At 47.9% G+C, this 15,552-nt stretch overlaps 1 protein-coding gene across 1 annotated transcript in view; it reads left to right on the top strand.

Moving 5' to 3' along the window:
* ASXL2 (ASXL transcriptional regulator 2) overlaps window positions 1-15,552 on the top strand; it is a 59,308-nt gene that overhangs the window by 13,324 nt on the left and 30,432 nt on the right. The window contains exons 2-4 of the mRNA XM_083432491.1: window positions 8,971-9,053; window positions 12,313-12,421; window positions 14,606-14,765. Of these exons, the coding sequence (XP_083288617.1) occupies window positions 8,971-9,053; window positions 12,313-12,421; window positions 14,606-14,765 (352 nt within the window). The remainder of the gene's footprint in view (window positions 1-8,970; window positions 9,054-12,312; window positions 12,422-14,605; window positions 14,766-15,552) is intronic.

Genomic DNA, 15,552 nt, shown 5'->3' with positions numbered 1-15,552 from the left:
ACGTCACTTTCTGGGGCAGCTTTGTATTTCAACACCAGTGTGACGGCAATAGGGAGTCAAAAGAATTGCCTGCAGGTGGCTGCACAGAGAATTTGAGGCAGGCAAGAAAATGGGCTGGCAGCCAGCACAGAACCAAGTGGGTCTGTCATGGGGGGGGGGGGAGAGCCCTCTCCCCTCCCTGCATAGAAGTGCAGCAGGCTGTGTGTTAGAAGAGAGAGTGGCAGAGCCCTCTGCTCCTCTGCAAGCCAATTGGGTCCCCGTCCTCCCCGCCACCTTGTTTACTTGTTTACAAGGCTAATCTAGGGCACTGCTTTTAATTGAGAAAACAACGTGCTGAGTTGGATATTTTCCATTCCGGGCATTGCAGCAACGTTAAGCGAAGGTGCTGGCGGTCCACGTTGGCCTCGGATCTCAACCCCTTTAGTGGGAAGTTGCTGACACGTAGATATGTGTGGCGTCTGTGCATTGGCATCTGCCTCACCCATCCCTCCCCCTTGAACTCTCTCCTTGGCATCAGCCCTGTTCCCTTAAATTGTTTTGCATCTAGTGGTTTTGATCCCATGCCCGGTGTCCTGTCCTTTCAGGACTGCTGGCAGCAGCTTCCCATCACTCTGCGGAGTCAACACAGTGGGAATTTGAGAAGCCTTTGTGTGCAAAGAATGTGCTTCCTTAGTCACCCAGGCCTTTGCGTGTGCTGCTACGGAATGGTGTTGCGCGGTGGGTCATGAGGTGGAAACACAGCAACGCTTTGCGAGGGGGTAGAGCAGGCAGTTGCAACCCCACAGTGCCTTTCGGCATCTGTACTTCCGAAAACCCCCACCTCTCTTGCCGTTGAAAGAAGCGAAGTTACCAGGCACAAGCTTCCCCTTTTATTAGAACATTTATACGCAGACTCCTTTGGGAGACGTTGGACGTGAAGCTATCATTGAGCATGTTTCAATAAAGTTGTTTATAGTCTTGGCCTTGCATGTGCTGACTTTGCACCCTGCAACAGGGAAGGGTCTCTGTGGCTTATATGGGCTACGTTCTTGGGAAACGGTGCCTCCCTGGGAGCAATTGCCCTACCCTTGACCAACAGATACCAGCGCCTGGGCAGGTGGGCGAGGCTGTTCCTGCTGCCTAGTTTTTCTCTCTCGTAGGGCAGAGCTTTCCTTCCTCGTGTCAGTGGCAGTTTTGGTTGTCCTGTTATTGGTAGCATTGCAAAGAGCGTTCCTGTGCCCCTACCAGTCTGATCTGGGACCACTTGCTCGCTGTGTGTCTCTAAGGAGGGTAATGGTCAGGTCACGAATGTGAGAGCAAATGAAAAGAGACAGCATTGATTCATTTTGTCCTCTGGGCGGATTCAGTGATCTTGCAAACATAGAAGATGGATAGGAGAAATTGAAGGGGGTGGGGAGAGAGAGTTAAGTCTAGAGCTGGATTAAATTTATGACATGGCAGCCAGGGGGGCCTGGTTCTTTAAAATCTCATCCATCATCCCAGCCAGAGCTTGCATTAACTTCCTTTTTCCTTTACAAACACCCGTCCGTAATAGTGGATACATATGATGGCATCCACACAGGAGGGACAGCAATTATTCATTATATGGAAGTCTGCCTCTGAAATGCTGCAGCTGAGACTCCCATGCAATTCAAAGACTGCTTGCCAAGTGGCGTACATGGGCTGCGGAAGAGGGTCTCACCCAGGTGGGCCTTCTCAGCCAGTCATGTCACATTTGTTGGGTAAAATGGTTTGATGTCTTTTGGGGATCCCCATCTCCAGGCTGCGAGGCGGAATTTAGTTAGGAACTTTGTGTGTCTGTGAAGGGGTGCACCTTATTCCCTAGAAATCATGGAGGGCGTGAGACCAGAGGCTGTCCCAGACTCCACAGGGCATTTCTGGTTTGCATTTGCAGTCATTAAGCTTCAAAATGTACAGTTTCTGTCAGATGGTGGTGTGGCTGCTCGAGAGCAAACAGGCAAGACTCCAACCTGTCTTTTCCAGGCTTTATTCTTAGTGCAAAATTATTTACAGTGAAGAGCGCCACAAGTTCATGTCTGGCTCAGTCGCTAGCAGAATCTGGGAGTGGCTGGTATTGGACCTCCCCCAGCATAACAGTCGCTTGACCCCCAACCTTCTCCTCCCCTCCCTGCGCCGAAACCTACTGCGCAGAATGGGCGCTGGCAAAGGGGTACTTCCCTCCCCTCCGGCTTGCTCAGGGTCGGTGTTGAGGCTCTCCCTAGCATCCCCTGGTCCCACCACTTCCTCCCCACTGGAGGTGGGGCTTTCCTCCTCCCCAGAGGAGGAACTGCTTCACAAGACTTTCGGAGGTTCCCTATAACACAACTGCCCTTCCACCTCTCGCATCTGAGCTGATGGCAGTTCCCTGACAGTTTCCTTAGTCACCCCACTGCAATGAATTATTATTTGGGCGCCATCTCTACTGTATTGTTGTTGTTTAGTTGTTTAGTCGTGTCCGCCTTGTCGTGACCCCCTGGACCAGAGCACGCCAGGCCCTCCTGTCTTCTGCTGCCTCCCCCAGTTTGGTCAAACTCATGCTGGTAGCTTCGAGAACACTGTCCCACCATCTCGTCCTCCGTCGTCCCCTTCTCCTTGTGCCCTCCATCTTTCCCAACATCAGGGTCTTTTCCAGGGAGTCTTCTCTTCTCAGGAGGTGGCCAAAGTATTGGAGCCTCAGCTTCAGGATCTGTCCTTCCAGGGAGCACTACTGTATAGGCTACTCTAATGGGGAGGCCTAATCCAGCTGTGCATGGCTCCCAGTTTGGTGTGTGAGGCCACTCCCCACAAACCACAACCACCAGTCACATCAGGGATGGGGCAGGTATGGACACAGCTACAAGGGAAGAGTGAGCTCCCAATGGTTCCTTTGCCAGTTGGGCCCCCTGATTGGTGCTGGCAGGGAGCCCCACTGGGATGGGCTTCCCTAGGAGCTCCCTAGAGCAGCCAAGGGCCTTGCATTCTCCTTTCTGCAGAGGAAGAAGAGGTTTAGAGCACACACACCCCCCCCCCCCCCGCTTCTGCAACATCCTTTGAAGTTGGGCGGTTGAGTGAGTTGACTTGGGTAGGGGAGATGGAATTGGGGATCTGGTTCACTGAGGTCCAGGTCTGAGGGCCTTTTGGTGGTTCCCTCATTGCGAGAAGCAAAGCTACACAGAACCAGGCAGAGGGCCTTCTCGGTAGTGGCACCCGCCCTGTGGAACCCCCTCCCACCAGATGTCAAAAAGATAAACAGCTACCTGACATTTAGAAGACATCAGGGAAGATTTTAATGTGTGACATTTTAATGTATTTTTAATCTTTGTTGGAAGCCGCCCAGAGTGGCTGGGGAAACCCAGCCAGATGGGCGGGGTACAAATAACAAATTACTATTACTATTCTGCCACCCCTGCTGTGCAACATGAGCAAACATGAACACAGGAGTTCTCTGCCCCAAGAAGCTTACAATTTAAAGTTGGGCCTTGTAAAGTGAGCAGAAGGAATGAAAAGCAAAGATCAAACGGAATCCGTGGGGAAATGAAACTGGTGCAAGCCCTCTCCTCTCTTGACTGTAATATAAGGTTTGTTGCAGGTTTTATTGGGGGGGGGGGGCAATGCTAGGCGCATCTTGAGGAGAAATTTGGATCGGGCCAGAGAGGTGAACTGGTGGTGCTGGTCGTGTATGTAGGGTCTGAAAAGGTTCCTTGTTTCTCTGTGCTCCTTCCAGGGTTTCTCATATTTGACCATCTGATGGGCCCCTCCTGCTTCTTCGTTTGCCTTGCTAATCTTGGGGTGTCCCTCAAACTGGCAGCCTGGCCATGTGGGGGTCCCAAGGGCTCCTACGTCTGTATTACTAAGTTCCTTCTGCGAAGGAAGTTGCCTGAGGGTGAACAAGTTCGTTAGAATTTCAGATAACACTTATTTCACATGCCACTTGATATTCAGAGTCTCTGAGCAGCGCACACAAGATCTTTGAAGAAACACATACAAACCTTTGCGCCCCTGACCTGCTTTTGCGGTATCAGTTTGGAATGTGCGGCACCTGCAGATGTTCCAGCTGCAAATCCCTGTGGTGCTGCGAGTGCAGAAGGGACTCTGTTTTGTGTTTCCCTGGGGCAAGAGCATTCTCTATTGCTCCCTTATCAGTGGCGTCTTCTATGGAAAGCAACTTCATCTTTTTGACTCCCTGAAAAATAGTAAATGTCTGCAGGACTTTGTTTCGTTTCTTTCAAAACTTCTGCTTCTCTGAAAGCTGGATGCTTGCAGTTTTAACTTTGCAAAGGATTTTTTGGGTGTTTAGTTTCAGAGGCAGATTTGGGGGAGTGTGACTGGTGCCCTGGGTGCAGAGCCTTGGGGGGGGGGTGCCACAGGAAACACAACTGTGATTTAGAATGGACCATGAGAGATGTGGGGGCAGCAACTTCTGGCATTGCGCAGGGTGCCACTGAAATCTGAGACTCCGAGGTCCACCGCTGTTAAAAAGGTAAAGGGACCCCTGACCGTTAGGTCCAGTTGTGGCCGACTCTGGGGTTGCGGCGCTCATCTTGCTTTATTGGCCAAGGGAGCCGGTGTACAGCTTCTGAGTCATGTGGCCAGCATGACTAAGCCGCTTCTGGTGAACCAGAGCAGCGCACGGAAACACCGTTTACCTTCTCGCCGGAGCGGTACCTATTTATCTACTTGCATTTTGACGTGTTTTCAAACTGCTAGGTTGGCAGGAGCAGGGACCGAGCAACGGGAGCTCACCCCATCCCAGGGATTCAAACCGTCGACCTTCTGATTGGCAAGCCCAAGGCTCTGTGGTTTAACCCACAGTGCCACCCATGTCCCACCACTGTTAGCTTGCGGCATTCTGTAGGCTTTGGTCTTTGTTTTGGGGTCCAGTGATGATGCTGGCGATGTGTGGTTTGGGGCAGCTTGAGCTTCTTTGCATTGGGTGCAAATTCAACCAATTGGCTATTCAAGAGAGAGAAAAAAACCTTACTGAATGGGCACTATTACTTATAGCAACATAGTGTAAATGCTCTGCAGCATTTGAATATATTTTTGTTGAGGATACTTTTGTTCTGGGGAGCTTTCCCAGTGGGATAAATTAATCTTTGCCATGCGTATCTATATTGTATTTTTTTAAAAATATATTTGATACTGTGTTCTGTGTTGTTTTTAGCTGTTTTTATTTAATTTTGTACATCACCCTGAGACATGTGTGGAAGATGATAAATGAATGATGAAGATCATCATAAATAAGAAATTTTTGCCCTGGTTTTCTCCATGTCTCCAAGCAGCTTACAAAAAAAAAAAAAAAAAAAAACTTAATGAAGCCTTCACACCAGTTTAAAACATGAACTGAAACATCTTGAGAGTACAATGTTCGAACTGCATTTCATGGTGCGAAGGAGCCTACTTCTGAGTAAACCTACAAGAGCCTTGGCCATGGATACAGGCATTGCAGCATGCTACATTGCGATCTATATCCATTGCTAGGTGGAAGCACTGTTTTAATTCCATTTCCAAACTGCATCAGAGAACCTGGTCCTTAAAAGTGTTCCAGCGTGGAATCAGCTGAATTCCTAACCTTCCTTGTTCTGTTGTTAGGAACAAGCGGTAGGAAGGGAGGCACAGTGAGTTTCTGTAATGTAACTGGCTGTGCTTAAGCAGTTGGTTCTGTATTTGGAGTTTTAAAAAATGAAATTTTATGTGCATGCAGATTTTTGAGCAGGCAGATGCTGAGGGTTGTAGCCAGCGAAGTCTTTCCATTCACACAAAGACTTGTGCAGGAGACGTTCCCTGCCCCGTGCACTCCCTCCAAATGTGTTCTGCCCCCCCCCACAACACTCTGAAACAGATAGGGAGAAAAGGTTTCGTTGGACTAGCAGAAGTCCTTGTGCAAATGGGACGACTTTGTTGGATGCAGCCCTGAATGTCATAATACTGAGCCCAATTCAAGGTGTGAGTGGGGGAATACAAAGCCCTAAACAGCTTAGGGACCAAGTACTTAAAGGAATGCCTCCACAATCCCTCCTTCCCTTTGGGGTTGGGGCTGGCAGGGGAGGCCCTGCTCATGTTCCCATGGACAGGTACGGCCTATGGACTGGTGACTTGAGACAGGGACTTCTCTGTGGTGGCACCTTGATTGTGGAACTCCCTCCCTCCCTCCGTCCCTGGAAAATGCAGTTGTTTCCCATGTTGTCAATTTTTAGATGTCGGCCACACTTGCTTGCCTGAGCTTTCGGGAGACGCATTTGCTTTGAGTCTAGCACTGTTGGCATTGTGCTTTTTGTGCTGTGCTGTTCTCAGCTTTTATTATTGTGTGTAAATTTTATGTCAGCTGACAAATGAACCGATCTACTTCATTACAAATTAACGGGTAATTAAAACCTTGTGGCTTCCCAGGCTTCAAGCAAGATGCCACCTCAGCGTTCATAGGGAAGAGAGTCGGGTTCTTGCTGTGCGTTGCCCAGTTCCCATGGCCGCCAGCCAGTTGCCCTGGGTGGGGCAGAGCTCCGGCAGGCAAGGCTGCATCATGCCTTGTGTTTGCCTGGAATGCTGGCAGCAGCAGCAGCGCTTTGCTGCATGTGGCACCTGCCAAGCCGGATTGGATTTAAATCACGATTTACATCACTAGTCAGTAAGACTTGATTTAAATCATTTTTTTTACAGAAAGACTCATTCTTGCATATTTACAACCAGATGAAGGTTTCGTTTTTGGAATAATAAATTTTCAGAGTAGTTTTTACAGTTATATCAAAAATAACTGATTTGGTTATACTACTACTACTACAACAACAACAACAACAATTTATTTGTACTCCGCCCATCTGGCTGGGTTTCCTCAGCCACTCTGGGCGGCTTCCAACAAAGATTAAAAATACATTAAAATGTCACACATTAAAACCTCCCTGAACAGGGCTGCCTTCAGATGTCTTCTAAATGTCTTTGACATCTAATGATAGAAATACATAGACAGATAATTATGAAATTATTGTGAAGTTTAATAAGTTAACTGTTTATATTTGGACAACTTTTCTGCTGTACTTTATTGGAAGGAGAAAAATAATCACTTCCTTAATAACAATTTAAACAATTTATTAACTAAAACAATAACATTATAGGATATGTATCCATGTTTGTTAACTGATGTGGTGAAATGGTGTGTGGTTTTTTTTTAAAAAAAAAACCACACACCTTAGACTGAGTTTTAGCACACATGAAAAACTTAAAACAAATCCTTATTGGACTGTAATGTAACTTAAATAGAAACCTATCTTTACAAAGATTTTTCCTCCAAAAGCATTTTATTAAAAAAATACAATTTAAATGAAAAATATCTGATTTAAATTTTTTAAAATGGATATTTAAACATTTTATTTTTTTAAAATCATTGATTTTTATCTACCCTGGCACCTGCTCACTGAATTTAAATTTCGGGGCTTTTTAGTTAGAGAAAAGACAAGTAAGACAAGACATGAATGGACGTTATAAAACTGCATGTTCTGGAGAAAGTAGATAGAGAAGTTATTTCCCTTTTGTCTCTCTTTTTTTAAAAAAATATTAAGAAGAAATGAAGGATCCACAAAAGATAGCATCCAGAGCAGTTATGCATTATGATAATAAAATAAGGCATACATCTTGTAGCAACGTCTTCAGGATAACCGTATTTCGTGACATGAGGAAGATAAGGAATTCAGAACCTTGCCATCTTTCCCCTCTCTCGTAACTCCAGAACTCGTGGCCATCAAGTGAAGCTTCATGTTGGAAGGACCAACAAAGAGGAGGGACTTCTTCAGCCAGCGCATAATGAAACTATGCAGTCTGCTCCCATGAGAGGCCATGGTGGCCGCCGCTTGGATGGCTTTAAAGGAGAGTTGGACAGATTCATCATGGAGGGAGCAAAAGCTGTTCATGGCTTTGAGCCTTGATGGACATGTTGACATCCATTGTCAGAGGCAGCCTGTTTCTGAGTGCCAGTTTCTGGGGAGCACAAGGAGAGAGAGGTGCTGCCCTCGTGTCATATTTTGGGGCATCTGGTTGGCCCCTGTGAGAGCAGGATCCTGGACTAGATGGGTCGTCGTTCTGATCCAGCAGGCTCTTTGTTGTTGTTGTTTAGTCGTGTTTAGTTGTTTAGTTGTGATGTTTAGTTGTTTAGTTGTGTCTGACTCTTCGTGACCCCCTGGACCAGAGCATGCCAGGCCCTCCTGTCTTCCACTGCCTCCCGCAGTTTGGTCAAACTCATGCTGGTAGCTTCGAGAACACTGTCCCACCATCTCCTCCTCTGTCGTCCCCTTCTCCTTGTGCCCTCCATCTTTCCCAGCATCAGGGTCTTTTCCAGGGAGTCTTCTCTTCTCATGAGGTGGCCAAAGTCTTGGAGCCTCAGCTTCACGATCTGTCCTTCCAGTGAGCACTCAGGGCTAATTTCCTTCAGAATGGAGAGGTTGGATCTTCTTGCAGTCCATGGGACTCTCAAGAGTCTCCTCCAGCACCATAATTCAAAAGCATCAGTTCTTCAGCAATCTTATATGGTCTTAAATGGTGAGATGGTATCGAGGATAAATGCCCGTTGTAAAATGAGTCTCAGTGAGTGGCTTTCTGTGCTGATTCTGGAGCTCATAAGTGGTGCCACTTCTGCATTTTTAAAATCTTAGTCACACCAGTTAGGTGTGTGGTACTAAGTGTGTGTCGCTATCATGTTTCCTGAACAAAATTGGGCAGGCTGCCCCCAGAGTTTACCCTCCATAATAGCTTCAAGGGGAGAGTGGAGACGGGATTCCTGTAGGCGTGCTCCTACCTTAGAAATGGAAAAACAGAAAGCCTGAAAGTTCCCCAGCCCTCTGCCTAAGGCTTGTGCCTGGTTCCTGTCCATCAGCTTGTGCCTGGGGAAATAAACCGTTGGCAGAATTGGGTCCAAATCATTCAGCTGGAGACCAGGTAGGCAGACAACGCCTGGCAGAACCAACAGGTCTTTTTTAACCTTCCCTCTAAATCTGTTTTTTCCAGGTCCTAGAAAAAAATCCCAACACTCCCATGAGCCATAAAGAGATCCTTCAAGTTATCCAGAAAGAAGGATTGAAGGAGATCAGGTGAGTGTTGATTGAGTCACATGGTTATAGCTGCTTGGGAGTTTTTAAGCACCAATATTGACCTGCTACACTTTGCAGGTGTATTGTGTGTGGAGTGCCATTCAGCTAACACGACTCCCTTTTGGGGTCACATTAAGTGTTTCACATTCCCACCTCCCAAATAAGTGCACATTCAAGTATGTTTGCACTTCTCTCAGTGTGTTGATGGCAATCCACAGTTCAGCCTGCCATTAGGCATGCAGGTTTATCTATTCTGTTTTGTGTGTGGACGCTCACACATGCCAGATAAACACATCAGACACAACACACTACAAAACCGCACTCACACAGCAACACAGTTGAAATAAAGAGGATAAGTCTCATCTGTTTAATGGAAACACCACTGTTTTAAATTATAACAAGCTGTAAATTATGGCAAAGCAATTATTGTTCCTATTGTACCTTGCCTTGCCAAATTCTGTAAAAGGTTGCTGCTGCACTGTAAATTTCACTTCCTGCTGTGTCTCAATCTAAAAACACTTAATTTAGTTAACTGAAGTGTCTGCCAAACATTATTTATCCTCTCTCTGTATGTTGGGCCACCTGAAATATATTTATTTCTGAGTAATTGTAATTTTAGCAGCTATTGGTAGGGTTGGGGTTATTATCCAGTGAGTTCTCTATGTATTCACATTATTAATTTCTAAAAGCTCTGGTTTTTGTTTCATTGGAAATGCATATCCAGTCATCTTGTGTAGGTCTCTTCTAGATTGAATCTAATTTGTATTCAAGGGCAGGAGCAATAAATGTGTCAGTGACCTGCTGCAACTAACCCACAATTCCAACAAGCTGTATCTCAGGTTCACACACATAGCCTTACTTGCACCTTCTATGAGAGAAGTTTCACATTTTGTAATAGCTGTAATTACCCCAGCTTGATGATATTGTACAAGATCTGGGCAAGTCATTCTGCCAAAATATGTTGGCCTAGCTAATTACACTCGGGTTTTGTTCTTCCAGGTAGTTATATTCTTAGTTTCAGACTTGGGAAATGTGGATGGTCGTTGGAAAATGTTTCTTTGCTAAATATTTAAAGAGTTCTCTCTCTTTCTCTCCCCCCCCCCACTCTTTTTGGATTTCAATCAATTCCAGAAGGTAAGAACTACTGTTGGTGTACAAATGCCGTTGAATGCAGCTAGCGAACATCACTGTTGATTAACTTTAAGCGGCAAGCTTGTTTTGCTCTGAGGCTTAGAAGTGTGTGTGTGTGTGTGTGTGACAATACTATTTAGGTTAAAGGGTTGTTCTGCCTGCCTGCCTGGAGCCAGAGCTTGTGGGACGCAGCAGCCAGGTGTGGGAAGGGCTGGTGCGTTCCTGATTAGCGCACGGAACTGCCTTTAGTCCTCCTTGACCTGAGCAGCCGTCTTGGCTTGGGCTGTGGCTTTGCTGAGCAAAAGGAGCTTAGTGCGGCTCTTCAGTCTGGATGATTTCATCTCTGATTAACATGCCAGGCTTCTCTGAGCCATCTTGTGGCTCACTCCAGAATCTCCTGAATGCTGCATTAGACCACAGGCATGCCTGCAGGGGAACCACCAGCTGCGCCGCACGAGTGCCAAGCACAAGATGCGTCTCTGGCAGAGAGCAAGTGCCTTACGCCCCGGGGTTCTCTCCCCTGCTGGGGGGCCAGCTGCGTAAACTACTGCAAGGCCCATGCTTGCTTGGGAGGTGACGTGCGCAGGCGGAAGCCCCTCTGGACGCACTCGCAGGACTGGAGGCATTTCTTGAGTGCGTCTTCAGTCCCCCAAATAAGCAATGTGCGAACTTGCCTGGAATGTGGTTGCCAAAAGGTTTAGGCACAGGGTTGCGTTCTTTGGTTTCAGGTGCAAGGGTTTGAAAGGACGCAAGCTAAGCAGCAAAAATGAGTCGGCCAAAGCAAATCTTTCACCGATATTGTGGCCTAATGTAAATCAACCAAACTGTATTGTGGGGATGGAATTCTTCTTAAACCTACACCACTCTAGCCAGTGTTTTTCTTGTTTGATTAAGTGCTTAGTCAACCTTTAGCAGATCCTAAACAATAAACATTGCCGTTGCATCTGTGTCTCCAATGGACTTCTGTCTAATGAAGGCTGAAAGCATTGCATAGAGCCAGCGTGGTGTAGTGGTTAAGAGTGATAGACTCATAATCTGGGGAACCGGGTTCGCGTCTCCGCTCCTCCACATGCAGCTGCTGGGTGACCTTGGGCTAGTCAAACTTCTCTGAAGTCTCTCAGCCCCACTCACCTCACAGAGGGTTTGTTGTGGGGGAGGAAGGGAAAGGAGAATGTTAGCCGCTTTGAGACTCCTTCGGGTAGTGATAAAGCGGGATTTCAAATCCAAACTCCTCATAGAAACAGATCTGCTTTAATTGTGGGTGCTTGTATTAGTTGTCTGTTATCTGTTTACTAAAAACGATAAGAAAGAAAGAGCCAGTATTTTAAAACCATATAAAGAAACACATAAAAACAGCAGCAGAAAAAAGCTGGTTTATTTTAATGGAGAGTTGATAAACTGCATTAGAATCAGCTTGCAGTAGTCTAAAACTGAGCCTTGGAGTCTTTCTTCTCTGATTGATTATGGACTAAAGCAGACCCTGCTGCTTGCAGCTGATCAAGAAGCCCTGTACCTCGGTCCCAGCCCAGCCCACGCTTATTTAGGGCTACTAGCTATGAGGACTACTCTCTTTCTCGATGGTTGGAAACCGCCGGAGGGGAGAGAGTTGCTCTAATGCTTGGGTTCTGCTTGGGTGCTTCTTCCCTTTGGGGCGTCCAGTGGGCCACTGAGAACAGGATGCAGAACTAAATGGGCCCCTCTTGGCCTGACCCAGCAAGCTCCTCTTACGTTCTTAGGAAACAGCGGAGCAAGGAAAGCCCTCCCCCTGCTCTGGGGATGCTATCCTGCTCTGAAGGCTAGAGTAAGTCTCCCTCCTGACCTCAAGAAGACAGGGGCAGGACAGGAATGCATTGTGTGTGAGCCCTCCATGCAATATATGCCGCAGTATCCTCCCTTTGGGGCTCCTCTTTGTTCAGCTGTTGGGTGCATTTGTTTGCTATCTCCAAAGCTGCCCTCGAGTGCCTTGTGAGCTCAGTGCTGGTCAGCCTGGCCTGGCTCATGGGGAGACTGGCTCCCATTTGAAGTCATCAGCAGCTGGGCAAGGCCTTGGACAGGGCAGATATGAAGTCTGGCAGCAGCACTTCCCTTGTGTGTGCCAGGGGGACTAACCCTGCCCTTCTCTTTTCAGTGGGACTTCTCCTCTTGCATGCCTGAATGCTATGCTGCACACCAACTCCCGTGGGGACGAGGGCATTTTCTACAAGGTCCCAGGGCGGATGGGCGTTTACACCCTGAAGGTGAGTGAGTCTCCTGCAAGGAATCGGAACTGGGCTGCCGTTGGGATCCCATGCACTGCCAGGATATGCTCTGTGTGGCTTACAGCAGTCCCTCAAAGCATGGGGGTACTGTTGTCTTGTTTTTCTTTTTATTACTTACTTGTGTTTTCATCTCGTTCTTTATTCTGTGAACCGTCCTGAGATCTTGTGACCAAGGGTAATATATAAATTCAGTATAAATAATAATAATTATAATACAGTGGAGCCTCGGGTTACGTACCGTCCTCCTTATGAACGCTTCAGGTTATCAGCTCTGCTGACCCGGAAGTAGGTGTTCCGGGTAGCGAACTTTGCCCTGGGATGCAAGTGGAAGTCGTGTGTCGGTGGCAGTGGGAGGCCCCATTAGCAAAAGCACGCCTCAGGTTAAGAACAGTTTCAGGTTAAGAACAGACCTCTGGAACGAATTAAGTTCATAGGTACCACTGTAATTTTTCATCTTTGTTCCTGGTGTGGGCTTTAAACATCTGGATCATAACCATGGTATTGGCTTGCAGAAATGATTTTCTTGAGCCTGGGTTTCCCCCCTCTGTTGTCCTTACACTAGTTAAGCTGCTTAAAGCCACTTGCATCACCTTCAGCGGACATGTGTCTAGCATGTGCATATCGGAGTAGTGCTGTTGTTAAGATTTTGATCAGGAAGGCTGCGATGGAAGAGCTTGCTGGGCCTTGAAGTTCACTGGCTAAGCAACCTTGGCCAACACACATGGAAAGTTCCCCCACCCCACCCCACCTAGTGAACCTGCCTAAGGGGGTTTGTGACAGGGCAGCGGCATGGAGAATGGCAGGAGAAAGAGAGCAAGGAAGAGCTTGGCAGAGGGTGGGGGCTCTGTAATACCTGCCAGCTGCTGTGCCCTTTAAATGGGGGCAGTTCAGTATAGTATAGGTGGATTTGAGGTGGACTCTGGGGGTGGCTGCTTCTTTTTAAAAGGTCTGCTCCAGGTCCTCTTACAGAGCTGAGGAGGTACCTGGGGTTGCTTTATTTTCCTGAGATCTTCCTAATTAACCAGAATACCCAGCCAGATGGGCGGGGTATAAATAATAAATTATTATAATATCTTGTGCTTGTCCCCTTTAAGCTTAAAAGAATGGCATAGCTTTGGGGCAGCACCTGCAGTGCCAGAGGTTGAATCTAGGACACTGCGGGGGTGGGGGCGCTTTTTTCTCTGTTGCTCTGACGAGGTTTGTGCCATGGGGGGCGGTGATGGACAGCTTGGCTTGGCTTTTGCTGCAAATCATTCCAGGAGCAAACTCAGTAACAACCTGGTTGTGACCTGCCTGAAAACCGGAAACAGATTTTTCTCTTTTGTTTGAAACCCAGTTTAGCTTGAGGGAGCTTTGGTAGCTGCAGGAGCTGTCGGGCCTGAGCTGGCAAAGCGTCCCAGTGGCTTCTTGATGAGTTGCTTGGGTGCAAAGGTGCTCAGGGCCTTGAGGAGTTATGCCAAGATACTGGAATGGACCCTGGCAAGAAGTCATAGAGCACACAAGGGTCTTGGGAGAATCCGCCTTCCGTGCCTGAGACCCTGGAGGGCTGCTCCTGGTGAGGGTTGGCAGCATTCAGGTGCACAAGAAGGCAATATTTATATTTATGCTGTTGCGTTGGAAAGAATTACTCCGTAGGAGATTCTAGAAGAGAAATCCTGTGCAAACAGGCCATGAGAACTGGGTAGAGAGAAGGAGATTGGACAGGATGGACTACGTAATGGGCTGACAGCCAGGTTTTTAAAAGAACATAAAAAAGAGTGCTATCTCCATAGGAGAATGGTTTCGTCTGTGTGGGCTGTGGAATCCCATTCCTTGGAAGGAGGCTGGCTGGGTGGGCAGCCAGCCCTCTGTTGGGAATGCCTTGGGGCAAAAGGGAGCCTTGCTGTGGAGTGGAGTGGAGTCCCCTGGCCCTCAGGACCGTAGTCGAGACACAATGCCAACCTGCAATTTCAGGTGCCTGGAAAAAAGTCTTGCACAGTTGCCACTAATTTAGAATGTGGCTTGCGTACAAGAGGAACCTCCAGGTGGATTATTATGTCCCCCTGACTTTTGACATCTTTCTCTCCCCGCCCACCCACCAACCCCGTGGCCCAGTCTTAGTGATTGTTGAACTGACATAGAGATAAACGCCCCAAGGTCCACCTGTTTGTGTTTTGCCTGCAGAAGGATGTTCCGGATGGGCTGAAAGAACTCTCCGAAGGCTCGGAAGAGAGCAGTGACGTGCAGTCAGACTCCCCCAGCTCAGAGAACAGCAGCAGCAGCAGCAGCAGCAGCAACAGGAGCAGCAACAAAGGAGGAAGGAAAAGCCGGTGGCGAAGGAAAGGTAGCTATTCCTGAAGAAACTCACAAGCTGCTTGTCCTCCCCCCACCCCCAGCCTGCTTTGCCCGCCGGTTGCTGGGGCCGTTTGCTGTTGCTTGTTGCAACCTGGTCCTCATTGCAAAAGTGGTTTCAGAGGATAACTTAGCCGAGGTTGCTTAGAGTATGGCACTGGTACAAAAAGAAGTTCAGGCCTGAGATTGCGTTGGTAGCCAGTGAAGTGCTCCAAACGGAAGCCTGAAGCCTTTGAGTGCCGTCTGAATATTGTCCCAAATAGAGCTTTTGTCGCTGGCCCTGACAGTTGGGAAATGGCCAAGCTCTCCCTTGCTTTGAATGGATCTTTCTGGAGGTGGGTAGATTCTAGATTTCACTTTTGGAGAGGAATTCCAAACCCACACTCAGTTGAATGTAGCTTTGGGGCGCTTGAGGAAGTGGAAAAGGTTGTTTGCTGTTTGTTTGGAGTTCAGAATTGCCTGCAAGGCTTCTGATTCAGAGGGCATTTCGGATCTCCGGATGTGCAGAGACCCTTCTGCAGGGCAGTGGAACTTGCAGTCCCAGCGCAGCCCATTGATGGCTCCGTAAACCTCGACACCTTGTTGCCCGCCTTCAGTTAATAAATGGGGGCTGGGGAGACGTGCTGTGTCCCTGGAGTGCCACAGCACATGGGCCTGCTGGGTTGCCCTCATTGTAGTGCAACTACTGCTAGAAATCCTGGACACTGAAAGAGCAGGCTGCAACCTGAAAGGCGTTGGGGGGGCAGGGGGGTGATGTTCAGTTTCCTGTACAAGGAGTT

The sequence above is a fragment of the Podarcis tiliguerta genome, assembly GCF_965153285.1.
Source record: "Podarcis tiliguerta genome assembly, chromosome: 3".
In the NCBI taxonomy this organism is placed as follows: Eukaryota; Metazoa; Chordata; class Lepidosauria; order Squamata; family Lacertidae; genus Podarcis; species Podarcis tiliguerta.
Note: the sequence above shows the minus strand (reverse complement) of the source record. Positions and strands in the feature narration are given on the sequence as shown.